Source organism: Choloepus didactylus, chromosome 4, assembly GCF_015220235.1.
Source record: "Choloepus didactylus isolate mChoDid1 chromosome 4, mChoDid1.pri, whole genome shotgun sequence".
NCBI lineage: Eukaryota > Metazoa > Chordata > Mammalia > Pilosa > Megalonychidae > Choloepus > Choloepus didactylus.
The window spans coordinates 139,949,143-139,975,317 of NC_051310.1; the positions used below are offsets into that span (position 1 = coordinate 139,949,143).

At 55.1% G+C, this 26,175-nt stretch overlaps 3 protein-coding genes across 3 annotated transcripts in view; 1 reads left to right on the forward strand and 2 right to left on the reverse strand.

Moving 5' to 3' along the window:
• On the forward strand, nt 1–7,416 carry LTK (leukocyte receptor tyrosine kinase). Its single transcript, XM_037835103.1, is given in 19 exon segments — nt 1–19; nt 488–658; nt 1,051–1,454; nt 1,643–1,745; nt 1,748–1,810; nt 2,902–3,012; nt 3,407–3,565; nt 3,892–3,985; nt 4,453–4,529; nt 5,328–5,397; nt 5,591–5,720; nt 5,818–5,881; nt 5,884–5,914; nt 6,054–6,143; nt 6,248–6,363; nt 6,476–6,542; nt 6,544–6,676; nt 6,772–7,218; nt 7,321–7,416. Coding segments are annotated over 18 exon segments (2,187 nt in total). The 3' UTR covers nt 7,057–7,218; nt 7,321–7,416.
• A 276-nt stretch (nt 7,417–7,692) lies between these two features.
• ITPKA (inositol-trisphosphate 3-kinase A) lies at nt 7,693–16,058 on the reverse strand. The gene is made up of 7 exons (XM_037834264.1): nt 15,506–16,058; nt 9,495–9,591; nt 9,198–9,414; nt 8,895–9,099; nt 8,600–8,701; nt 8,245–8,316; nt 7,693–8,130 (listed from the first exon to the last, which is right to left on the reverse strand). Exons 1-7 carry the CDS (start codon nt 15,992–15,994, stop codon nt 7,927–7,929), a joined length of 1,386 nt encoding a protein of 461 aa, XP_037690192.1. The 5' UTR covers nt 15,995–16,058; the 3' UTR covers nt 7,693–7,926.
• Nucleotides 16,059–23,415: 7,357 nt separating this feature from the next.
• Nucleotides 23,416–26,175, reverse strand: part of RTF1 (RTF1 homolog, Paf1/RNA polymerase II complex component) — an 85,827-nt gene continuing 83,067 nt past the window's right edge. Inside the window, exon 18 of the mRNA XM_037834265.1 lies at nt 23,416–26,135. Coding sequence (XP_037690193.1) covers nt 26,029–26,135 — 107 coding nt within the window. The 3' untranslated portion in view covers nt 23,416–26,028. The remainder of the gene's footprint in view (nt 26,136–26,175) is intronic.

The following is a 26,175-nucleotide window of genomic DNA, read 5'->3' on the forward strand; positions in this document are numbered from 1 at the left end:
ATGGGAGAAACTGGCAGAGGTATCAGCGGGCATCCTGCAGGTCTTTGGCAGCCAGGGCTGGATTGTGGCCCACTTGGGGGCGCAGGTGTGTACTGGCTGGAGGTGGGTTAGGGATGTGGCCGCAAGCAGCAAGGGCTGGGCAGTAGGAGTGTGCTGGGAATATCTCCCTAGCTCTCTTTATCCCCCGCCCCTCCCGTTAACATCTTGCTGTTCTCCCAATCCTGCTGTCATCCTTCAGGCACCATTCTCTGCTACAGCTCGGGGGCCAAGGCTCCCTCTCTACCATCCTGCCCCTGAAATCCGGACGTCAGTGTCCCACCTACAGACTTGGAGCCAGCCTCTCTCCCTGATCCTCCAGGGGCCCGCGATCCGCCAGGTGTGCTTTGAGTTCTCTGCTCACCATACCCCCACACCCAGGCCAGAGCAGGGGCAGCGGCCGGGTCCGGAGAATGAGCTCGATAACCCTTTCTTCCCTCCCTACTCTCAGATACCGAGGGTCCCTGGCTGTTCTCCACCTGCGGGGCCAGCAGCCCGCGCGGACCCACACAAATACAGCGCGACCGGGAGTACGCGAGCAGCGGCATGGTGGTGACAGTGGGGACCGCGGGACCGTCCAGAGGCTTGCAGTTGTGGCGGGCGCCGGGTCTTGCCCGCACCTGTGAGTGCGGGGAGGCCGGGTCTGGGGTCGGGCGATCCGCGAGTCTGAAGTTCTACTCCCCGGAGAACGGCAGGCCGCGCGCGCACCACATTTCGTCGCAGGGGATTCTCAGCGACCTCTGCCCAGACAACCTTGCCTACCCCTATCCAGCAGGACCAGCCGAGTCAACTCGTATTCAGAAGCCTGTTCCTGCGGAGCAGAAGGCTCTCAGCCAGCGGCGGGACCAAGGGGTGGCTCCCCAATCTCCCCCATCTAATATTTTGGTGCGCAACTCTAATGTCCCCACCCTCTCAAACTCTTCTGCGGCCTCTAAGTCCCTGGGATAAGAAATTCTGGTGGCGTCTCTGTCACCCTCCAACCCGCCCTGGGGACTCAACTCCCGCTTTCCTCAGGATCTCAGCCTACGGAAGCTGCGGGAGGCAAAGGCGCGGAGAACCACCTGTCGCGAGCGCACGGCGTCTTCGTCTCGTCGGTCATCTCCCTTGGTCGCGGAGAGCCTCTCTACATCCTCGTGGGGCAGCCGGGGAAGGACGCTGGTCCTGGAGTAAGCGGAGCCGGCGGGAAGCGGGAGGCTCAGAGCCCGGCGGCGAGGGCCGGGGGTAGGGCTGCCTCTGCGTCCCAACCCCGACGCAGCGAGGGGAGGGTCCGGGCCTCGCAGGGGAGCCCCGAGAGCCAACTCGCCTGCCTCGGAGAGTCTCTTGCCGCCGAGTAGTACGCAGCGACGGGCGGGACCGAAGGTGTCCCGGGGTCCGAGAGTTGGGCGGGAGGCGGCGGGGGCGCCACCTCCGTGTTCCAGGTACCTGCACCCCTGCTCGCCCGCCGCGCCCGACGCCAGCATGCGGCGTCTAGACCCCAAACCTCTGCCCAGGCCCGCGCTGCTCGAATGGTCCTCGGGGTCCCTCTCTCCCTGGGCCCGGCTGGGAGCCCTTTCCCTTCCGGGAGACGCTGGAAGGTGCGCCCCTGAGCGCGCCGGTGGCCCCATAGTTGCGCGCCGGCGAGCTGGAGCCCCTGCTGGTGGCAGCCGGTGGGGGCGGGCGGGCCTACCTGAGACGACGGGACAGAGGCCGAGGCCGAGGCCGGACTCAGGCCACCCGGGAGAACTGGAGAACCTCTTAGCGGCGCCTGGGAGCAGCGGGAGAGGGGAGAGGAGGGCATGCTCCCCATCCCGGCTGTCCGCCTTCCTGCTGTCGCTCCGCCGGGGGCGGGGCGTCTGGACGTCGCGGGGTTTCTCACCGCAGGCGGGTTGCTCACTGCGGGAGGAGGCGGAGGCGGCCAGGGCTGCGCAGAGGCCGGGGCTGTGCTCGGCTGGGGCCTGGGCCGCGGCCGGCGGCTTCCGGGGCGGCGGCGGCGGCCACCGCGGTAAGCGCTTCTCGAGGAGGCCGGGGGTGAAGTGAGATAAGAGCCTTAGAACTGGCTTGAGTTCCTCAGAAGGATAGGTGGGAAAGGTGCTGCGCCCCTGGAGCGGGTAGAGCTCTTAGAAAAGGACAAGCAAGTTGCAAGTCACATGTGCAGACAGGACTCCTTACATTTTTACTTAAGTCCAGGACGCTTTCCATCCCAAGAGATCCCTGCCCTCCTAGTTCCACAGCAATCCCAGAAACTTAGAGCTGGCTGAGTTAGCAAGCTGAGGGGGTGGCAGAAAGGTGGGGATGGCTTAAAATCAATAGTTCTCAAAGTGTGCTCCCTCAGTTGTTAGAAGTGCAAATTCTCAGGCCTCTCCCCATTCTACTGAATCAGAAACTCTAAGGGAGGGTCCCAGTGATCTGTGTTTTATACAGTCCTCTAGGTGATTCTCATGCACTCCAGAGTTGAAGACCACTCAGGTAAAGAAACAGCCTTTGTCTGGCCTGTATTGCTCATAAATGTACACATCATCTCAGTTCTCACGGCAACGGAATGTGTGGGTTGGGCCTTTCCCATTTTGTAGCTGAGGACATGGGACCAGAGGGGTTTAGTATTCTAGTCAGCCTGAGCCAGGTCTTCAGGTTCCAGCTGATTGATCTCCCCGCCAGCCACCTTGCTGGCCCCTCAGCTCCCACATTGTGGGTGCCTTGTGACCCAACAGCACCTGTATAGTAATACTAGCATGGAGAAGGGCCACACAGGCATTTCCACCAGGAGACTCCAGCTTCTCCACTATTCATAAACCAGCTTCCCAGCCACGTGGCAGTTGTGTGCTCCTCTCCCGCCAACCCCACCACCACCATTTGGTAACCAAACCCTCACTCCCTCTCAATTTCCAAGGGGTGATGCTTCAGAGACTGACCTACCCTGGGCTGATGGGGAAGGTGAGGTCTCCTTCATACACCCCAGCAGTGAGCTCTATCTGCAGCCCCTGGCAGGTATCAGTCTCTGTCTCCCACCTCTCAGCCTGGCCTTGCCCTTTTCCTCAATCCCTGAGCCCACTCCCAATTGAGCCACCACCTCTGCACTGTAGAGTACCTGGTTCTTGCACAGCACGGGAACACTTGGGAACTGAGCTGCCGATTGTGATGCCAGTATGGGGCACTCTGAGGTGCTGGTTAAGTACTCCTTTGCTATGAATTCTCCTAAAATATCCAAAGCTCCTGGTTCCCAGAAGAGAGAGTATGCAGGCTTGATGGAAGTCCCCCAGTGCCTCCCACCACATTTAAACACTTGGCAGTGCTTCTCCTTGCTCCGAAATCCTGGATTGGAATTAACCATGTGACTGGAGAAGGTAGGTGTGCCCAACCCCCCATATCAGCTCTTTCCCCCACAGTCACAGAGGTGGAGATCTGCTGCATCTTAATTGCAGTCACTGCCCTTTGAAAACCTGCCAATGGCGGGCAGCATGCCAGTTGTCCATGTGTATGTACCCAGAGGGCATGGTGCTGGCAGCAGATAACATCACCTGCACAGGGTCTGGATCCTGGGGCCATGGGCTGGGTGGGGGGGCAGTAGGACCCTAAGAAAGATAGTACCGAGGGCCTCTGTGTGCCCGGCACCACTGGGCAGGGCATTGGAAACCATCAGTGTATGCTCTGCCTTCACAGAATTTGTAGTCCAGTGTGCAAGGTGAGATGGATACATATGTATCCATAGGTGACAGTTGCTATGGATGGTGTAAAGTGTTTTAGGGTTCTCAGGAGGGAGAGGTTCTTTTTAGGGTAATTGGGGAAAGCATCATGAATAAACATTTGAGCTGAGTCTTAAAGAATGGTTAAAGGGACAGAGAGGAGCTTCCCACTGGGCATGTTTCTCTTTCTCCTTAGATCTGCCCACTGCTCCAGGTCCTCTGGTTCTGGTGGTGGCTGTGGTGACAGTCTCAACACTGAGCTTCCTTATGGTGTGTGGGGTCCTGATCCTGGATATAGAGCATCCAGCAGGCATGGCTGATTCAAGGCTGCCCCTTCCCCCCACTCCGCTGAGCTGCAATGGGCTCTTGTGTGGTCCCAGTGGCAGACAAGACTCTGCCCCCCAGCAGGGTCTCCTCTGGGGTTCCAGGGACTGCCATGGATGATTCAATGACACCTCTCCCTGGCTGAGCTTTGATGGACTCCTTTCAGGTCCTAAGAGTAGAAGCAGCTGGGAAAGTCTGGGGAAAATATTTGCCTTAATGGATACCTAGAGAGGGGTTCTGGGTAGGGGTGGGCAGGGTGTGCCTGATGACCAGGTAGTAGGTATGTCAGTGCTTCCCCACCCCCCCTCCCCCCCAGTGAACCAGAAGAAGTGGCAGGGCCTGTGGGGGACCAGATTGCCAGGCCCTGAGCTGATGGAGCTGAGCAAGCTTCATACCTTGGCCATCAGGACAGCCCCCAACCCCTACTACTGCCAGGTGGGGTTTGGGCCGATCCAGACCTTGCCTCTGCCCCCAGGGCTCACCGAGGTTTCCCCAGCCAATGTCACCCTGTTCAGGTGAGTCCTCCACCTCCTTCTGAGAACCTTCTGAACCTTGTGAGAATCTCCACCTCCCATCCTGCTCCCTGCTGTGGTGAATCATGGATATCAGAGAACATCTGGGTCAACTCCCATGTGTAGAGGAGATTGACAAGGGGAAGTAACTTGTCCAAGGTCATATCACCAGTTGAAGCAAAGTCAAGGTGTCTTCTTGAATATTTGTTCTGGTTACCCCTCAAAGGCTTGAGTGCTCATCTTTCAGCCCCAATTCTAGGATGGTAGGGACCCTAGAATAAAACTCCTTTGGAGCCCAAGGGTTGCTTTCATCCCAGGGTCACTGCAAGGACAAAAGGGAAGATTCCATTCCAGACTCCTAACCCTACACATGCCCTCTGTTTTGCACTGGCTCTGTGCCAGTCAACATCATCCCTGCAGGGCTTCTATTTGGGATCATGCTATGATGCAGAAAAATTCAGAGCTCTCAGATAGGACCATCTGGATATAAGAGGGCAGGGGAAATAAAGGAGTAGTAGACCTTCTAGGACACTTCCCCAGGCCCAGCTACCCACTCCCTTTTGATCTGTCTCCTTGTAGAGCCCTGGGCTGCAGTGCCTTTAGGGAAGTGAAAGAAGGAATCGTCATTGGCCTTGCTAGGGACCACAGCCCCCTTGAGGTGGCTATCAAGGTGAGAGGGACAGAACTTCCAGCTGGGGGAAGGGGAGCATGACACATGGAGGGAGGAGCTGGATTGTTGGAACTAGGGTTACCTGCCTAGGGGCTCAGGAATTCTGTGCCTTTTCCCCCTCACCCTCCCAAACCCTGCCAGAACTCTGCTTTCATCAGGACAAGCTGGATTTCCTCATGGAGGCATTCATCTTCAGGTGCATGTGGGGCCAGGAGGCAGGGGTGGAAGGTGGGAGGAAAACACTCAGAATTGCCTGCAGGAACAGCCTCTCTTCACCCTGAGGCTGAGAGGTTGTAAGTCTAGGGACACAGAGGTCCTTTCCAGTCTCCTGGAGCCTAGAATATGGTTTATCTCCCTGTTGGTGATGAGTACCTGTACCATCCACTCAGCAAGTTCAGCTGTCAGAACCTCATGAGACATGTGGGGCTCAGCCTCTGGGCTGTCCCTTGCCTCATTCTGCTGGAGCTGATGGCTGGTAGGGACGTGAAGAGTTTTCTTAGGCATAGCCGACCACACCTGGTAAGACCCCTCTCCCAGCCCTTCAGGACCCTCCTAAAGACCCTGTCCAGGTATCATGAAACCTGCACAGACCGATGCACCCCTCGGTCTGGCCCAGGACCAGTCATCACCTCTGACCATGCAAGACCTGCTTCACCTGGCCCAGCACATTGCCCAGGGCTGCACTACCTGGAAGAAAATCATTTCATCCACTGGTAGGGAGTGATCTTGGCTTGGGGAGCCCCAGCCCAAACCCCTCCCCAAGGAACAGCCCTTCCACTTAAGTTTTAAGGAAATAAATTAGAGAAGGCCAGGGCTTCTGAGTTCTGGGAGTGATTTTTGCCCACTCTGCAGGGACATTGCCATGTGGAACTGCCTGCTGAGCTGCAGTGGACCCAACTGAGAGGTCAAGATCAGGGAATTTGGGATGGCAAGAGATATCTACCGCTCTGGGGCCTGGGAAGTGGGAAAGCTATTGTTCCAAATGGGTTTATTGTACTTGGTAGTATTTGAACAACTCTTCACTTCCCCCACCCCCTGCCCTCCTGTAGGGCCAGTTATTACCACAAGGGGGGCCGGGCCTTACTACCAGTAAAGTGGATGCCCCCAAAGGCCTTCCTGGAGGGCATCTTCACATCCAGGATTCCTGTTGATAGCCCATCCTCCTCTCCCCTGCGTTGGGGCTAACCCGATCCTCTGTGAGCGACCTCATATGGGGGAAGGGGAGGCTGCACCTGATGGGTCTCACTGGAATACCCCCACTTGTGACTAGGTCCTTTGGGTGCTGCTCTGGGAGATCTTCTCACTGGGCTACATGCCCTACTCTGGCAGCACCAACCAAGAGGGGCCGGATAGATCCTCCCAGGGGCCACCCAGGTCCTGTGACAGTGTGGGTTGCTGCCCAGGGAGGGAAGCACCAGCCTGAACTCTGCCCTGGTTTTACCAGCATCTTGGCGCATCTTCAATACCATGCCCAGGTGTGCCCCTGACTAGCCCTGAACAGGTCTTGAGGGTCAGGAAGAAGCCATAAAACAACTATCTGGCCCCCTGCTCCCCTACTCTCCCATTACAGGACCCTGATGTGCTGAATTCACCCCTGCCAATAGAGCTGGGGCCCATCCGGGTGGAAGAAGGGGCTTTCAGGCTACAGAGCAGATCTTTGGAGGGCCAAAGATCCCCACAGTCCCAGGAACTGAGTCTGGAGAACTTGAAAGGCTGGGGAGGGAGTCCCCTTAGACCCTGGTTGCCCTCTGGCCTTAAGCCCCCTAAATCCAAGGGCCTCCAACCTCAGAACCCTTGGAATCCCACCTATGGCTCCTGGAGCCCTGAGGGTGAGGACTCAGTAATTGACAGTTAGCAATGGCTCCTCCTTTCCACCCCTCCCCCATCCTCTAGGTGCTTCCTTGTTATTCCAGCAGCCTCTGCCCCCTGCAGTCTGCGCTGCGTGTCTGGGCCTGTCGCAGGGCTGGCCTGGCAGTCTTGGACTCTGCATCCTGGAAACCAGTCCCAGGCTCCCTGGGTAAGGGCCTCACCACTGGCAGCTTTGATCTTTGGGGCCACGGCCCCACCCCACCTCCACACCCTCTGGGTGTCTATGGGGAGTTATAATTGCTTCCTGCAGGAAGAATTCTCTGGATTACCCTCCCACCATGATGATCATCTTTCATCTGGGCTATCCCTATACCAGCAGATGCCTTTAATAAAGAGCTCCTCTCCTCACATCCTCTAGTGATCTGAGTGAACTGAGGAAGAGGGGACCAATGGAGGGAGGGGATGAGGCCTGAGTCGAGAAGCTGGGGTCTTTGAATTTTATTGGGAAGGGGAGGCCATTGTAGTGTGGGAGACTAGACCAATAGGTCAGTGCCTGTAAAATAAAATTCACTATCATCTGGTCCCTTGGAGAACTGGGCAGCTCCCTCAGATGAGCCGAGCTGAGGAAGAAGCCCACCTCGTCCCACCCCCCACCCTCCACCCCCACCCCCACCCTCACCCCTACCCCTACCCCTGTAAATTATGTCATTTGGCTCTGGGAACGCTGGAGCTGCTGTGGGCACCAGCCCTCCGGCATCTGCAGAGCGCCCCCTCATGGTTGGCACCTGGCCCTGCAGGACCGTGGGAACCGCCCCGCGCCGCGGGGTTTCAGTCTTTCCGCTGCATGCACAGTCCGGACGCAGCCACAGGACCATCGGTCAAACCCGCAGACTCGCGCGGGGACAGGGGCACAGCCTCATCTCTCGGCCAGGCTGGCCAGGATCCCAATGAGATTGTCCAGCCCCAGCAAATAGCCGTCCTCGCGGTTACCCTCCTCCCAGGGCCGCCGGTGGTCCAGAGTCTCGCCGTCGGGGAGGGGCGTGGTCTTGCCGAAGTCGATGAGCCACACGCCGGCGCGATGGCAGTGATCATGCACGAAGAGGAGGGAGCTGCCGATCACCTACCCGGCTCTACATGGTCAGGCCGCGGCTCTTTTCCGGAGAAGCCCGCCACCCGATTCCGCTCTAACCCTCACAGACCACAGACCGGACCCCTGAGCCTACCGGCCTCTTACCTCGTGCTTCCTAAAGAACTCGGAGACCTCCAGGGTGTCCCGGATCTGTTGCAGGCGGTTCAGATACCTCCTCTGGAAAGGGTAAGATAGGAGAGGAGGTCAAATTAAATAAACACTGCGCCCCTGCTAACAGGGGCCAGGATGCATTCTCGGCTTGGCAAATACCGTGTTGAGGAAGCCTCGGGTCCCCACACAGTGCTCAGGAAGAGAAGTACGACGTAAAGCAGTCACAACGCGGTGCAATAAATACTACTTCGATGGGAGCACATAGGTGAGGGCACTAGATCAGATGACCTGTGGGCACCCTAGATTTCAGGCTTCCCCACACCCCAGAGTTCTGAGATGCAGCGCTCACCAGCACTTCCGCATCCCCTTGCACAAACTCCTCCAAGACGCGAATCACCTGCTCCCGGCTTCGCGTAGTCTTGAAGTCGGTGCTGCAGGAGCCGTCAGCTTTCTGAAGGAGGTGGGACACAAGTGTCAGGGGGCCCGTATCCACCCTAGGGGAGAGGATCAGGCTACGGCAGCAACACCTCCGGTACTGGCTGCCGGGGACAGCTAGATGGGCGCCAGAGGGCGCCTCTTCGGGGTGGGTCGGATCAGGGGCGCGCTGGGCGGAGAAAGGGCAAAGAGACGTGGGCCTGGCCCACCTTGATGCCCTCGATGCGGAAGCCGAGCGTGGTGCTGGAACTGATGCCCTCCCGCCACTGCATGTAGCGCGGCTTGGTGACTGCGCGCTGGGCGTGCTCCTCCTCGGTGGGCGCCGTTGGGTCTACCGCCAGCATCTTCTTGTACATGTCCTTCCGTAGCTTGGGCCGCTCACGGGCTTTGGTCAGTTCCTCCTCCAGGTAAGTCCTGGAGGGGCGCAGGCGGCGGCGGGGCGTGAGGGGGCGCACACCGGGAACCCTCCGAGCGTTCGCCGGGAGACCCCGGCCCCGGCGAGGCACGCGTACCTGACGCCCATCTTGCAGTCGAGCACGCAGGGTCCGTCGAAGCCGTCGAGCAGGTCCTGCAACTGCAGGTAGCTTTCGCCGTCGCGCTCCACCACGCCGTGGAAAGCAGGCACGCAGCCGCGCAGTGCGTCCGCCATCAGCCGCGCCAGGCAGGAGCGCTCCGGCTCCGAGCTGCGCTTCAGGATCAGCCCGTTGGTGCCCGCCGCCTTGAAACTCCCTGCGGACCCGCACCCGTTAGCGCAACCCAGCCCACTCCTGTCCCGGGTATCCCACGACCCAATCCGCCTCAGTGCTCACCCGTGTGCCCAGCCAGTTGCACCCAGGCATAGCGCTTCTTGAAAGGGCTCATGACGGGCAGATTCACCATGGTCCGGATCTTCTGCCAGTGACTTTTCTGAAAGCGAGACGGGGCTGGTCTGCAAGTCGGCGTCTCAGCCACCAGTAAGCCTTCCCAGCTCTAGAACAGGGTCTCGCCCAGCCCCTGGCGGCCCACCGGAAGCAGCTAGGTTGGCATGATTCATTCATTCACTCAAAGAAAGTTTATTGTGTGTCTGTATGGCTGGCACTAAGACAGGCAGAGAGATGATAGATACCCAGCTGTTGGGAATGTGCTGGAAATAGCTCTGGAGTTAGCATCAGAAGCCTCAGGTTTGCATCCCAGTTCTGCCACTCAAAAGCTGCACAGGCAGATTTCTGAATTGCTCAGTCGAGGTTGTTGAACCTTTGTGAGCATCAGGATCATCTGATGGTCACCTTGTTTAAAAAATGCAGATTCTCAGGTCTAGCCAAGGGAGACTCTGAGTAGGTCTGGGGTGGGGCCAAAAATGTGCATTTCTACCAATGCCTCAGAAAATTCTGGGGCTGAGGGGGGTCCCAGATCACACTGAGAAGTCTCTGAGCATCAGTTTCTTTGTCTGTGAGATGGGGAAATAACCACCCTCAGTGGGTTGTTGTGGGTAGTAAGTGAGGCTTGAGTGTGCTAGGCACTCCCCTGGCCCAGCCTCCCCATTCCCTGGCATGAAGCAGAAGCTGGACAAATCTGGCAAACTGATTCATTCCCTTGGGAAAACAAACATGGAAAAAAACAAAAAACAAAAAACTTTCAAAAGCCCAGGGTGGGTAGGCCAGCTCCGTAAGGCCTGGAGAAAGAATGGCTTAGGGTTCCCCTGTTTTCTCCGGATGTGAGGAACTCCCAGACAGTTGGCAAGGCCCAGTGCACTCTTGGTTCTGATCTGGATCCAAAATCCTGAGCCCTGAAAATGGCTGTCAAAGCTGAGCGCCTATCATTTTGGACAGAGCTGAGAGAGTAATATAGACTTTGGTGTACCCCTGGCCTCATGACATGGCCCCTGGCCTCCACCCAATCCTGAGAGCGTCGCATAATCTGGATCTTTCCTCTTCCCACCCAAAACTAATCAGTCCTGTGTCCACATCTCTGAAGTGCATAGGTTTGTTCACCTAAACTGTGTGTCTGCTCCTTCCTCCCAGAGGTAACTTGCCTCTTAGAGAGGTTACAGTGTACTCCCATAGAACTGGGACCCAGGAATCCATCTCCCTGACAAGAGGGAGTTCTAAGAGGGAGGAGAACTGGGGAGGTGGCCTAAGTAGGGGTAGGCTGCTGAACATAAAGCTCCTTCCCATGGGATGGAGATGGGGGGGGTTAGCGACAGGGCACTGGATGGGGAGTCAGGAGTTGGTTCCAGGCCTGGTTCTGTCACTTTCTAGTTGAGTGAACCCAAGAAAGTAGCATCATGTGTGTGGGCCTGTTTCCCCTGAGAGGACATAGCTGCTGCCATAACATGAGCCCCCATTTACTGACTGCCTACCACATGCCAGCCACTTTCTCATACTCCACCAAGCAGCATTGCTCCTGCTTTCCTACTGAAGTCCCTACATGGTATAGTAGGGAGTGATCACGTGTCCAATCCTCAAGGATCTGGGGGTGTAGCCAGAAGCAGCCCACCAGAAGCATGACATCTCTTTCAAAACTCCTTTTTAAGATCTTTAAATACATACAAGGTTTGCATTCTGCTGCATAATAAATCCAAGTTTTATTATAAAACTCCCCCACCTCCAAATCCCCAAGTAAAATTCCAGGAAGATGTTGGTGCCATGTGTATTCAGGGACACTATCCATCCTCTATCCCTCCTACACTTGGTTTGAGAATCATAGTGATGATGTGCACATGCCCAGCAAGTGCATGAGGTGATATTATTATTCCTATTTTACAGAAGGTAATCAAGGTCTCAGAGGAGTTAAGGAGCCCAGGCCCACCAGGCTCCAAAGTCCATGCTACCATCCTGCCTCCCTTTAGGGGTCAAGTTGGACACCACATGAAAAAAAAGCATTGTGCAAAGTGAATTGATTTGCAGCAGTAAGGTGGTGTGAGTGTTTTGATCTCTGGGGAAACACTGAGATCTGCCCAGGGACCCCTCTCTATTGACAGGACTCCTTTGCCTTTATCAAAAGGAATGGGTTTAATGGTGGGGCTTCAGGCAGCATTAGGGGCCTACTGGCAGAATTTGGGGGACAGGGACGAGAATAATCTTGGTCAGAGGGTACATCTATTTCTGTGGTCGCCCCACTGAAAGAGAGCTCCAGACCTGGGTTAGATGGAGTAGGGGATCTGTAGAGTCCTTCTTTCTGGGATCATGTAGGAGCAGTGAGCGGGGCTGGTAGAAGAGGATTTGATGTGATAGCTGAAGACCTGGGCTACTGCCACTTGCTGGATGTGTGATAACACAATGTGGGCTTGCTTCCAAGCTGAGGTAAAACGGGGCCATCACCTACCTTCCCCACCCTAGTTTCATGAGGATCCTATGAGCCAAGAGCAGCAGATTCCAGCTGTGCATGTCACAAAGGGCTTTCATGCCCGTTATCTCACCCAAGCCCTCCCAGCCACCTCTTGAGGTTGATATGACAGAAGTTAGCTCCACTGCCAGTAATGGATATGACTAAACCTGGAAGGAGTTAAGACAAGTGTTGTGGAACTTGCTGCCATCTTCCAGCTTAGGAAGCTACCTCCCTTAGGGAACATAATGCTTATCAAAATGTATGTATCCAAAAAAGGCTCCTGGAGAATCATTTTTTTTTTTAATGGGTGTAAGTTTTGGCACATGAACAACAGCAGGGAAAATATTGTTGAGCAGGTGAGGCTTTTATTGTACGAATATCAGAAAGCAGATTTATTGTGTTACAGTGTGAAATCTAGCTGCTAAAGGGGCCAAAGCCCCATCCTCTAGCCCAGTCTATCCTCCTTCGAAGCGCCCTCCCTGGGACTTGCAGCCAGAAGCCACCTGGACATCTTGGGGCAAAAGCCAGGGGAGTTGACTGTGTGACAGAGTCTTTGATAAAGTCACAGGAGGACACTCTGGTAAATATTTGCTCCTAGTGCTGGACAAGGGGCACCTCTCCTTGGGCAGGTCTTGGCTAGACCCATGGCCTCAGACCCTGCTTTATCTAAGCTCCATTTCCAAGCCCTGAGGACTCCTGCTCCTCAAATCTCACCAGGTACTCAGCATATCTCCTGCCAGGACAGAACCTTTTACTCTGGCTTTGGTACTCACTCCCATTCTTCCTGACCTCTACTCCCTGCCTCCAGACACACAGTCTCTGGCAGAAGCACTTTACCAGCCCAGCTCCCTCCCCATGTTCCAATTGCTCTATCAAAGCAAGCACTCCCTGTGGTGGTGGAGGTGGAGGAGAGCAATCAGTTTAAATTTATAAAATGATTTGCACTAAGGTATAAGTGACCCACGACTTCACCTTCCCAGGGGCATTTGCTTTTTAAAAAGGAAGTCTGTTAACCTAAATTCTGCTCTATAATTAGTGAAAGTGATGTGTGGGAGTTCTGAGTCCAGGACAGGATGGCATCCAGGTCTCCTTACCTATCCTGGAACACTGAGGAAGGAGAACAGGATGAACAGGTGCCGAATGTTCCCTTCCTCTGTTTAGAGCAACACCCCCAAATTGTTTTGGGAGGCAGGCAAGGCCTAAGAATACAGTCATAGCCTTGGGGTAAACTGCCACCTCTTCTCTTGGCCTGCCTGGTTCTTCCTTCCCTCGACTTTTGCATTTACCAGAGGAAAGGTCCTGGAGGGTGGCTGCCCTGTTCCAACTCTAACTCTCCTTGGGGGAACCCAGCTTCAGGCTCAGGGCAGGCTGTGATGAGCTCCTAGGAGAAGGGGAAGGATGCATGCTGGGCAGAGACCAGCAGAACCTTCCCAGGCCTCGGTCTGCTCAAAGTTATTTCTGTTACCCAGTTCAGGGGCCCACAAGCTGGGAACCCCGCGAGTGCTGCCTCTCCTAGATGCATCCTTCACGGTCAGCCGATTCCTCTTCCTGCCTGGGGAAGCCCTATACTGGCAGCCTGGGCCAGCGCGAGGCAAAGTCCGCGCCGGGCCCTTCCCCGCGGCCACAGGCAGCCTCTGTCAACAGCCCTTGGCTTATCTGCCGCCTCCGTGGCTGTTTGCATTCGGGGAGGCCCCGGCGGGCCGGGGGTTGGGAAAGCCTGGGAGACACAGCCTTGGAGCTGGAAGGGCCCTCAGCGGCCATCTGCTCCAGCTCCTGGACGCTCCGGGAGGAGGTGAGGCCGAGGGCCAGAGGGGCCGGTCAAAGACGTCCAGGGTACACTTGCAGCTAGTCCCCCTGCCCCGGAGTCTTAAACCCATCCCGGGCTGCTTGGGCCACACTGTACGGAGGCTTGGGCCACAGCCTCCTCCTCACACGGCCTGGCTGCAGTTCCTCCCCCAGGTTCTCGTTTCCCGAGCACCCCAGAGGGCGTTAGAGGCAAGTGGGGGCTGTCCGCGCCGTCGGCACCCCCACTCATTGCGCCTTTTCTCCTGGCGCCGCCTCTCAGCTGTCAGAGATTTGAGCGGCAGGCAGCCGCCCCAGAACTACTGCTCAGGGATTTTGGACAAGGGGTTTTGCCCCACATTCCACTACCTTGGAAATCCCTAGGGGCATTCGCCCCCCTACATGGCTTAGGAACCATCCAGGATCAGGGATCCCCCCACCGGCCGGGGAAGGAGACCGTCGCTGCAGGCTCGCGACTGAACTCCCGCCCCCTACACTTGCGGGGAAAGGGGGAAATGTTCCTGCTCTGTGAGACTTTTTGTTTTTTCCTTTTGTGTCATTTACAAACCTCTCCGCCCTCTGGGTAATGTAAGTCTCAGGGGGCAACTGAGTCATTCCAAGTCATTACAGTATCTCCCCCTCCTGGTCCAATCCGAGTGTGCGGTGGAGCCCAAGTACAGCAGGCCCAGGCCGCGCCCAGCGCCCTCTCAGCAGCATTCAGGCAACCCTGGCGCGCGTCAGAGGCTCCCAAGGTCCAGTCACCCGAACCTGGCCTTCTGGGTACGCTGGAGTCACCGGCCGCCGGGGCGCCCGTGCCTCTCCCTCCGCTGGGAGGATACTTGCGTAACATGGATCTGGAGCAACTCCTTCGCACTGATCACCAGCAATTAAAGTATTTGGCTTCGGCTAAAATGAGGGGGATAAGCTGCTGTCCGGGGAGCAGTACACTCCTAAAAGGCCAGCGCCGGGAATGACTTCACCGCACTCCAGCCCCGGGTTATCCCAGGCTCAAACCCGGCCTGGGAACATTGAGGCTACTGGAGACGGAGACCAGCAAGGCTGCTCCCGCCCCTTTCAGCCTTAGTTTACCTTCTCCCGGGCCATGACTGGGAACAATGAGTCCGGGGGGGCGTACAGGGTGGGCCAGCGTTCCACTCCCTGCTACGGCTCCCAGCCCTGCGCCCCTCCTTTCCCTGCGTCCACGCCTCGCGCGGGCGCCGGGAGCAGACGGCGGAGGCTCGGGAGCAGAGCCTGGAGCGCCGCTCCACTCCCACTCAGGAGAGGGAAACCGTGGCAACGGCGGGGGTGGGGCCGCGGCGCCCGAGAGGAGGCAGGGCGAGAGAGAGAGTCGTTCGTTCACTCCTCTCTCCTAGAGGGTTCGCCGGGCAAGGCCAAGCCCCTCCGATCCCTCCAGCCCCACCTCGCAGCCAGCAAGGAACCTTTCCCATTCCCACGGCGCCCGGTTCTCGTGGCGGGTCGCGAACTCGTCCTCACCCTCGTCCTTAGGCGCCCCTGGACCCGGGCCGCGACCCACTGCGAAGCCGGGGTGAAAACCGCCAAGGCGAGAGGTTCACCTGACCCCTCCCTCCGATTCCCACCCTTCCCCTAAACAGTGAGAATCGACCCTCGGCGGGGGGCGCTTAGGGCTGGAGTCTGTCCTCAGAGCGCTCAAGCAGGGTCCTCGGCGCGCAGCCCCGGCCCTCCGAGCTGGCCCCGCCCCCGCGGCCCGTACCTGACCCGAGTCCTCTCCCGCTTCCAGCTGCACGTTGCCGCGGCTCCGGCTCTCGCTGTCGCTCAGCAGATCGTCCTCCGAGTCCTCGGGCAGCGACGAGGACCCAGTGGAGGAAAGCGACGAGGTGGAGAGGCGGCGCGGCTGCTGCAGGTGCGACGAGCCCACGGCCGGGAGCCAGCCGCCCTCTGGCTTGGGCGGCCCGGGGCTGGCCGGGGGCACGTCCGGCTCCTCGGCTGTCACAGTCAGCTGCGGGATCACCGGGGCCGGGGAAGCCCGCGGAAGCCCGTTGGGGACCTGCCCCCCACGCCGCTTGGCCCCGCGGGCCCGGGGCTCCCCTGCGGCGGCTGCGGCCGCGACCGCCGCGCAGCGCGCCTCGAAGAGCAGGCGCAGCTCCCCGACACTCCGGCGCGGGGCCCGCTCTAGCCCGGGACTGCAGGGCCCCGCGCCCCCCGGCCGCGCCATGCCTGTCGGGCCCCCGGGCAGGGTCATTTCCCGGGACAGGCACCGCAGCCGAGCCCACCTGCCCGCGGCGCGGCGGGGACTGGAGACGCTCGGCGCCCCCGGCTCGAGACTGCCCCGGGGCGGAGTCTGCGCCGCCGCCTGCCTCAGCCCCGCCTCGGCCGCGCCCCCCGCCCACTCCTTTCGCTTTCAGAGAAAGCGCGGGATTCCCCCGGCTCTTGTCCGGCAGGAAGATCTGCCCGCGGCTCCTCGGAGGGGTCGGGAAGCCCAGCCGCCCGGGACACGAAGTCAAGCCTGGCCCTCGCGGCCTCTCGCAGCCCGCCCTGTAGGAGGCGGGAACGCCGCTCCGCCCCCAGGCATTACTGCCTTTCTTGGCTTCGGGGCTGGGAAGGATTCCTCCAGACGGCTCCAGGGGCCCTGACCCTGCAGGACTGGAGCTGGTCCCGCTCTTGCTTCTTCACTCTGTCCCTCGGACTGCTTTCCACATTCCATCCATCCCAGGCCAAGGCTTCCAAGTCTCCGGGGCTTTTCTCCAGCCGGGGCGCCTCCAGCACAAGAGTTCAAGGCCATCGGCCTCCCCAATAAACCCCACCCTGGGGCGTGCGCATAAGTGGGGACTCTGTCCGGGATCGAGCTGAGGCTGCTCCCCCGAAGCTCCCGCTTCAGGGAAGGCAGAAAACAAGGTCGGGGGCCGGTCCTGGATCTCAACACGTGTACCACCAGAGAAGTCCTGAGCAGCATCTACCTCTTTCTATTCAGAGCTGGGGCTTGGAGTCTGCTGTATGGCTTTAAGCAAGTCGTTTCACCTCTCTGAACTGCTGATTTTCCTTCACAAAGTTGCTCTGAGAGTAAAATAAAATGAAAGATATGACATCTCTTTAAAACGTTAGGGTGGTTTTTATACATTTTTTATTGTGAAATTTAACATATATACAGAACAGTGATAACTATGAAAGTACAATTTAACAAGTAGTTAGAGAGCAAATTTCAAAGACTGTTATGGGTTACAGTTCCACAATTTCAGTTATTTCCTTCTTGCTATTCTAATACCCTAGCATCTATCAATCTATTCAGTATTTGTAATCCTTTGTTAGATCTTATCTTGTCTGTTGCTACACCTTCCTCTCATTTAATCACTTTCCCGTTCTGGGATAGGTGGGCAGTGACCATCCTAACTTGTTCATATTAAAAACAGGTGTCGAGATTAAGGGGAAGGGGGCTGCATCTGGTTGATGTTCTCGGAGAGGCTGTTGCCTCTGGGTTTCAGGACTTGTCTGGCATAGGAACACTCTGGTGGATTTAAGTTTCTGAAAAATAAACTCAATGAGTGAAACTTTTATAGAGTCTCAAATAGGGACCTAGGTATTTTAGGACTACTGTGCCGGTGGTAGAAAGAGCCAGTCTCAGGTCCACCACACTCCAGACGTGGTTTGGGGGCAGTTCCTTCACCCCTCTGCATCCATTTCCTTTCTTGTAAATTTAGGAAGACCCCATTTTCCTACCTGACCCACAGAACTGTGGCTATGCAACTGGCATGAGAGTGCGGATGTTTTTGAAAGTGTTTCAGACACTGCCAAGGGCTCCTCAGAGTCATCACTGTGGTGGGTCTTTGGCCACTTCACAAGTAGGTGGCCAGCTGGGCAGCTAGGCTGCTTTGAGCAGAGGCCAGTATTTCACTTCCCGTCTTCCCCCAAGTGCCAGGGACCCTTGGAGGCCCTGAGGGGAGAGTGCTCCTAGAAGGCTTGCCGCAGATCCCAGGAGGAAATGTTCCTTCCCTTCTCTCTCCCTTCAGGATTCAAGGATGCCTAGTTGGAAAGAAAAGGAAAGTACAGAGGGAAAGTGGGAACCTTCAGCAAAGCAGAAAAAGGAGTTGACAAAATCAGAGTAGAAGCTAGGTGGGTGGGTTATGAGGGAACGGAGGAGTTAGAGAAAGAAGGAAATACAGGAGTTTGAACATTTGACTCCTTGGAGAACCAGGGAAATCACATAGGCACTCTCTCTGGGGCACAGAGGTCTTCTGTGAAAGAGCCCAGGTGTTTGAGGTATTTACTATGGTGCTTGAGGGCCCAGGAACACCCATGGCTCCTGCACTCCTTTCCCTCCCTCCTTCAGAGTCACGGGGGCTGGGAGTGCTCTGAAGGGGCAAACCTGGTAGGGACTGTCCCAAGCGGACACACAGGAAAGGAAATGAGACAGAACATGTGCTGCTCACCTGGGTACCAGGTGATCTGTGGTGACGCTGGAGACACAAATAGGCTGGGCCCGGGGTCCATGTCCTAGCTGCCAAGAGAACAGCCAGGAGCAAGTCCTTTTCTTTTAACAGACACTTGCCAAAGTTAAGACTTGGCTCCACTTGGGTCGCCCAAATCAGCAACCAAAGAGCTCTTTGCCAGACCTGACCAGGATCCCTAACCAGAAAGGTACCACGCTTGCCCCCCTCAATAGAAAGGTAAGGGCAAACATGGGAATGTGTATGAAAATGAGAGCTAATCCCATAGGCTATCAGAGCAGGAAGGGGCCTTAGATACATCCAGTCCTCCTCACTCACATTACAGAAGTAACAAAGGAATTAAATGACTCAACCTTGGAGGTTAGGGCACTTGCACAAGGCCACACAGCTAGTTGATGGAAATGCCAGGTGTCTCTGGATCCCCTGACTTCTATTGCTATGGTATGCTCAATTTCTTTCATTAACTAAATTAAACTAGTTTAGTCCCTACTTTTAATGAAGGCAAAGTCTGCCTTTGGCTACCATGGGCAGAAAATATAGTGCTACATATTGGGGCAGGGCCTGGAGGCCCCAATGTAGCTGCGGGACAAGGTCAAGAGGCTCTCATGTCCTACAAATTGAGCCAGGAATGGCCTTTGAAACCCTGAAACATCTGTTCTTTTGTGCCTCAGTTTCCCCAGTCCTTGAAGCAGTGAGTAGAAGAGATGTGGAGAAAGTCAGACTGACCAGTATGTAGGTGGAGGAAACGTCCTCTTAAGTGCTGTAAAAAACGGGGAAACTGGGGCACAGAAGCATGTTTCAAAGTTTTGATGGTCATTCAGTGACTTTCTGAGACTAGGCTGGGAGAGTCCCTTGTGCTCAGGGCCAGCTACCATGTCCGAGGAGAAAACCTAGCTTTCTTCTTTTCATGGCAGCTCAGTTCAGCAATTCTCCTGCATGCCAGAGACACTCTCCCTGGAGTGCCTGAGCCCTCATCCTTCTCCATGGCCTTGGGAGTTTCTCAGGCTTGAGGGCTGCATCCCTCCCGGGGAGTAGCAATCCTGGGGCACAAGAGCTGGGAAAGGGAAGGGCCCGGGAAGTGGGACATGCCAGGTGAGGGCTTTCTGGAGGCCTGGTTTCATTCCCCAGCCTGCCTCATTTAACTCTGCCCCTCCTCTTCCCCACCCCAGGGCAGCACCCAGGTCAAGGGCAGGAGTAAGGTCACTGCTCACCATCCCCTGCCGGACACAGTGCCAGCTTCTTCTTCCCAAGACCCATGAGCAGGGCCTTGCACTTGGGGGAGGGAAAAGGGGGTACAGCTTTGATCTTTGCTCCTGAATGGGGTGCCTGTTGCTTTGAGGGAAAGTGGAGCCTCTGCGTGGTCTGTGCCTGTGTGTAAGTTGGTGACAGGGTGGGCGATGGCCACCAGATAGTGCAGATAGAGACCAGATAGTGCAGGAGCTCATTCTAGTCAGCAACTCCCAGACATGATCTGTGGAGTTTGGTGTCCTCCAAGGTACTTTCCAACCCCAAGATTCCAATATTCTATGACAATACCTGTGATTCATTCATTCATTTGTTCATTCATTCACAAAGCAAATTTCTATTGAGCAACTGCTATGAATTAGGCCTTGGATTAGGTGATAAGGATACAGGAATGAGTGGCTCCCCTTACTGGGAGGAGTGGTGTGCCATTTTGCATTGTCTTCTGGAGGAATGAATTCAGCCAGCACAAGGAATCACAAGAAAATGGACCCTGGGATGCTAAATGCCTACATTTACTGTGTCCAAGGGACTGTCAGCAAGGCCCTGAGAATCTTGGTCTTTCGGCTGCTTCATTCACCTAGAGCATTCCCCACCCTCCTGCTCTAACCAGGGCATACTAGAAAGGTGCTGGAGATCTGGCTGGAGCCAGGGCCTGATGGAAACTGGAGGATGGGAAAGAACTGGAGGCCTCCTTTGTCCTGGGATGAGGAGTGAGTGGCTGTCCTCACCTGACAGTTGGGCTCTCAGCCCCAACATCAGACCCTTTCCCTTGCCTTGGGGTTTCTCTACCTACCATACTGGATTTAGTGGGAATATGCTCGGATGGGTGCTAGGATAGTTCACAGGGCTCGGGATCTAGCAGCAGCTGGTGACCCTCCACCATCTGAGTCATTCTTGTCTCAAACGAACAAAATGTGTCACCACGACTGTGTATGTGCTGTAAAAACATTTTTCTCTCCTGACATACTTCAGAAACAAGGTTTCCCATGCCCCTCAGGAGCCTGTGTTTCTGTGGTTCTCCCTCCCCCTCTCTTCAGGAACTCAGAACCCCGCAGAATCTGTGGATAAAGCCATTCCCAATGGCGCTGTGGAGGCGGAGGGGACGGGAAGGTCTGAAGTCAGGGACGCGGCGGTCCGCGTCGAGGCTACTGCCTTCAGAACACCTGGGGATCAGTCGCCGCACTCCGTCCCGCCCCCACCCCACCCCCGAACCTCCCGGAATCTTGCAGCCGCTTGTGGTGGGAGCAGCTCCGAATTCCGTGATCTCAGTGCTTGCCAGCGTGACCTTCACCCTCGGGTGAGCGGCGACCGAGCCACAGAGCATCCGGTGGCGGAGCGGAGCCAGGAGCCATCGGGAGGCTCGGGATCAGGGAAGCTAGTGACCACCTCATATCACAGGCCAGGAGCACGCCGGAAAGCGGAGGTCCCTGCTCCCAAATCCGGCCAGGCGGCGGGGCGCGCGCACGTGCCGGCGGCGGGGCGGGCTCCCGGGCGGGGCTGCAGCCCACGTGGCCGGGCGCGCAGACCGGGCCCAAGGCCGCCGGCTCAGGCGCGGGCGCGCGGAGGCTGAGGCCGTTCGCCGGTCGGAGCCCGTCGGGGCCTCGGTAGCGCAGCCTCGGGCCGCCTCCCTCTGCCACAGCGTTTCTCGCTGCCATAGGTCGATCCCACAGCGTTGAGCTTCGGCTGCTGGCGGTGTCCGCGCCGCCAGGTGTCTTTCCAGGGTGCGCCGCGGGGTGCGCGATCTGGGGGACAGGAAAACACAGGAGAGGCGGGGGCGAATGCTCCAGAACGCTGCGGACCTGAGGAGAGTCCATTTGCCTTTCCTCCACCACATTTATGGGGCACTAACTAAATGTCCGGTGGGGTTGGGTGCTTGAGATACCGACGGAGATGCCACCGACATCTCAGATAGCTTCCAGTTGTGGGTTGAAGGCTCACAAAAGAGTGTTCTTAGTGCCGAGCCAGGGGAAGCCGGCGGGAGAGCGCTCGAACTGGACAGGGAAGGGGTGAGCAGGGAAGGCTTCCCGGAGGAGGTGACCTTTTGGCTGAGCTCTGAATGGTGAGTAGTAGTTCTCCAGGGAAATTCGATGGAGAGTGTGTGTACGGTCTCTGCACGCACTTAGCAAAGCAGTGCCATTGACTGCCAAATGGAAAAAAAAAATCTGATATTTTAAGAAGGTATGGAGATAGCATGAGAAGCATCAGAACTTTGTTGGATTTTTTATATTCATTTTTTCGGTCTGATACTGGTTTTGAATTTCAATTACGTTTGGTGACGGTGGTGGGGAGGTCAGGCCTCACGCACAATCTTTCTAGGCCGATTGGGACAGCGGCTAGGTGGCAGTCTTCCGAGTTGCTGAGGCCTCGGAGTTGGACGACGGAGTTGGACGACGCTTTCAGACGGACGGTCAGGAAAGAATTGCAGCGGCGAGACAGGGCTGAAGGGCTTTCTGCCTTCTTTGGACGGTTCTCCAGGTCAGTCGCAGCGTCCACCTGGAGGCGAATTTTCTTGGCTGGGAGTAGGGGCTGCCGGGAATCCGGCGGCTGAAAGCCCCAACCTCTGGTTGTGCCTTCTGCCCTCACCGTCCCAAACCCTCGAGGGATGGAGGACGGGTCGCTCTGCCCCCACATTCTCCCCACTGGAGCCCAGTGACCTGTGCTCTCATAACAACAGCATTTATTGGATTCCTACTGGGGGAACAGGAACACTTAACCATTAGGTTATGCAATTTTTAAAATGGGAAACTTGTGGCTCAGAAGTGTTAACTAGCTCGGCACTAGTCAGTGAGTGGCAGAGCTGGGATAGGAAACCTGCACAGAGTATCTTGTGGCTCTTGGTTTTCCCTCAGGTCTGGAATGGTCTGCCCAGGCTCGACCGGGAAGCCCTAAGGAGCCCATGTTCCAGTGTGGCTGAGCCCCTATCCCAGACCAAGAAACTCCCCTTCCAGGCTCTGTTCTGTGGGCACTGTCCAGAGTCAGGCTATTGTTTCGTCTCTCCTTAGCACAGCCATTCCCTCCAGCCCGAGTATCCCACCCCCCACCAATAAGGGGGTTCCATGGACTCTTTGGTGGGTGAAACCAGGCAAAGTCAGAGCTGCGGGACTGATGGCTGTCCCGCCTGGAGAGCAGCTGAACCAACCAATGCCCAGGGTCACCCAAAGAACGGTCTCCCGGGAAGATGAAGCTTAGCACCACATGCCTTTTCCTCAGCACCCCTCCAGCCCATGGTGGTCAGCAGAGCTAGGTCTCTGGCTCCCAGGTGCTAGGCAGCAAGTGGTTGCCCCATAGCTCCTGGATTCTGGGAGAGATAAGTGGGGTTAGCTGTCCTCTGTTCAGGGTCCCAGCTCTCTAAGGCCTGCAGAGCCCACTGCTCCTAACAGCCAGATAGTGGGAATGACATGGAATTGGAGACAACCTCATCAGATCTGTCAAGATCAGAGGCAGACATGGACCTGGCTCCTACCACTGATTTTTAGCAGTTACCTCCCACCTTCCCATCTCTAAAGCGGTAGAAAATCCAGCATCTTTTCTAGGTAAAATATGGTCAGAAGGTTTGAAACAGCGTCAGGCACTGGTGGGAGGAAAGGAGGATCCTTACAAATCTCCACAGTTTGGGGGCATTAGGGAAGGATATCAATACTTCCTCCATAGCCACATTCACAACTCCTGGGTCTCCAGTTCACACCCATGGTAGGCAGAAAACAGGGCAAAGGAACTGCACTTAGGCCAGCTGAAAACTGGGAGGGCCAGACTCACTAGGGTTAGGCAGTGTGTTAGCTCTGAGAGTGGCTTCTGGGAACCAGGCTTCTGAAGGACTGAAAACAGCTACTTGCACTTCGGGGGTGGAGGTGGGGCTGGGCAGACCTAAGATAAGGGGACGAGTTTGTAAAGGAACAAGAGAGAGAGGCTCTCCTGGACTTTCAAAGCATGGCTCGGGGAGTTGCCACTCAGGATACAATTCTTGAACTAAATCTGATCCCTTTGTTAAAACAGGACAAAGTTTATTTACAAATATCTGTACAGTTTGAGTGACAAGTCAGGACTTCACAGAAAAGAAGAAAACAAAAGCATTCTTTCTGAAGGGAAGTTGTAGGCAGCAGACTTTCCCTGCACCTGTCAGAAGCAAGCAAGACAGACAGACCTATACATCATGAGCTAGGCATATGGACTTGGCCTTTTCACTTCTTGGAAGGAACTGAAAAATGTTTAAAATGGCCTTAGGTGCTGCATCCTGCAATGCTGAAACCTCACTGGGGGGATGGTGGTGGGGTGGGGGGCTACTGCAGCAATTCCCCAGCACTAGAAATACTGTGAACAGCGAAGAAGGCCCAACTGGTGGGACAAAGCCAATGTCTTATGCCTGGTCAGGATCTTGGTTCAGAGGCCCTGCCTCAGCTGAGCCTGGAGACAAGTCTTCAGTCTTGATCCCAATCACTCAGGTGACAAGAAGTTACCTTTCAGTCTTCTTTGGTTGGCTTTTCTCCTGGCTCTGTGCTTTGGTGTTTCAGAATGAAGGTTTCAGCAAATGCATGTGGGGAGGTAGTGGCAAAGTGGCTACAGTGTGATGCAGTTTTAATAAAAATTTTATTACACAGCCATAATGTAATCAACACTTCTCCAAATCCAAATGATACTAAATACAGATCTACATGGTGGATCAGAATGACTCCAGCAAATTATATATGGATTCTATAATTTCAGGTTTTTTAAAACCAGAAGGAAAGAAAAAAATCCAAGTTCATCGTGATAGAAGCAAGTCCCAGCAGTCTCCAGGACTGTGCTGGAGTCCAGGTAATGTTTAACAGTCTGTGATTCCACATTTACACAATAGTCTATAAAGAGTTTTGGTCAATGGACTATTCAAGTAAATATGATTTTAATAAGTCCATCACCACTCCTTTGCCCAACTGAACTGTGTCACAGCTACCACTTAGTTGTGACACAGTCATATTTGTCAATTTACACAGTCACAATATTTCTTTAAAACCATCCATTGCTGCTTTTTTTTTAAAATAAAAAAATGTAAACTAAGTTAAAGCAACACTGAGGCTCTACTAAATCCAGAAGAGTTACCAAGTTCATTTTTATGTTTAAATACAACTTAACTCCGTGATTCCCCATCACCCCCCTTCCTTACATGAAAGTAGGATGAAGTCTAAAACAGAACTTCTAGATTCCTCTCCTTGTGTGAATCAGCAGCTCTCAGCTGTTTCTTTAGCTTAGTTCTTGGTATATATATTCAGCTGTACTTTGTTCTGAAAAGATTTGTTAAATGCCACTTTTATTTACACTTGGAGCTTTACACCTGAGAATGATTATCAAGCAGTCAGCTTATCTCTTTTCAAACATTTCATAAAGACATACACACCTCTTTGCTGGCTTCACCCTAGCTGCACAACAATATATATGCTCACCATACATATATGTATACACACACAAAACTGCACATGCTTGTAACATCTGCAACCTAAATCTCTTTGTGTTTGTTCTCTCCACATTCATGTTGAATACTTTCTTATAAAAACAAAACAAAAGATTATTCTTGTGAAAGAGAAAAACAGAATCACTAGGGATAGACAGGTACACTGGGTGGGAAAAAGACACACTCTATGTCCAGCCAAGAAGTTGCTAGCTGTACCCATGGGATGAGCAAGACACCGTCACTGCCCTCCCTGGTACCTAGCCTTGGGCTTCAATCCCACCTGCCAGGACACAGCCTACAGGGCAGGGGGCTAAACTGGGGAACTTTCTCCAAAATAGGGAGGTGAAAGGAAAGAGGAGGATGGGGAGGGAAAGTTACACAGCTACAGCAGTCAGGCCTGTTTAGTAAGAAGAATCACATTTAATGAGTTTCTTTCTTGCAGTTTCAGATGCTCAAGTACAGCTGAAAAAAATCTGAAACAGCTATAGACCCAAGACAGACTGATAAAAAGAGTACTGCATTTTTAAAAAATGATAAAAAATCCACGCACTTATACACACACACACACACACTCATTCTCTCTCTCACATAGACCCCCCCCCCCACAAAATGTACACTTTTGGAAACTAAGTTATTTTGAAAACTCCTCTTCTGCAGAGATGGGAAGAAGAGAAAGATAAAGAGGCGAGAGAGGAGGAGGACTGAAGGTGCCCAGTTCCCATTCCCGCCATGAGGGTCAGGTGCCAAATGTTCAATGGTTGGATCCAAGGCAGTAAGACTGCCCAGTGCTGCTGCTATGCCACCAGGGGCTCCAGCAAGAATCCCAGCTCCACAGTAATACTGAACATGTGTAGAGTGGCCAAAGAACTGTGCTGGTTTAAAAAAAAAAAAAAAAAAAAAATGGCAAACACAAATCTAAAGAAGACATGGATAAAACCCAAGAGAGCCCAGATCCACACTGGGTGGGGCACAAGGGGGTTGGTGGGAGATGGTGCAGACAAGGGAGGTCTATACAGCAAATGGTTTATATTACAGATGACTGGCAGTTTAGAGTCTCTTCCCAGGTCTATTGCTGCTCCAGCCCAAAGAGGGCAAAATCAAGGAAAAGAGGAAAGGTGGGACACTGTGATGGGGCATGCAGGGTCAGAAGCAGCAGACTGGGTGTGCTCAAATAAGTCCTCGTCGTTTTTTGTAGTCTTCCAAGTTCAGAGATCTCCTTGGAGCCCCATCCTTGGCTGGTGGAGCCTTGGAGGTAATAGCCAAAGCCTTTGACTCTATGGGAAAAAAGAGCAAAGTGGCATCTGAGGTACCTAC

Coding starts and splice junctions, on each gene's coding strand:
- ITPKA (XM_037834264.1), bottom strand. CDS start 15,994: ATGACCCTGCCCGGGGGCCCGACAGGCATGGCGCGGCCGGGGGGCGCG. Junction 9,592..15,505: donor CGGGAGAGGACTCGGGTCAG/GTACGGGCCGCG, acceptor TCTCGCTTTCAG/AAAAGTCACTGGCAGAAGAT. Junction 8,317..8,599: donor AAGGGGATGCGGAAGTGCTG/GTGAGCGCTGCA, acceptor TACCCTTTCCAG/AGGAGGTATCTGAACCGCCT.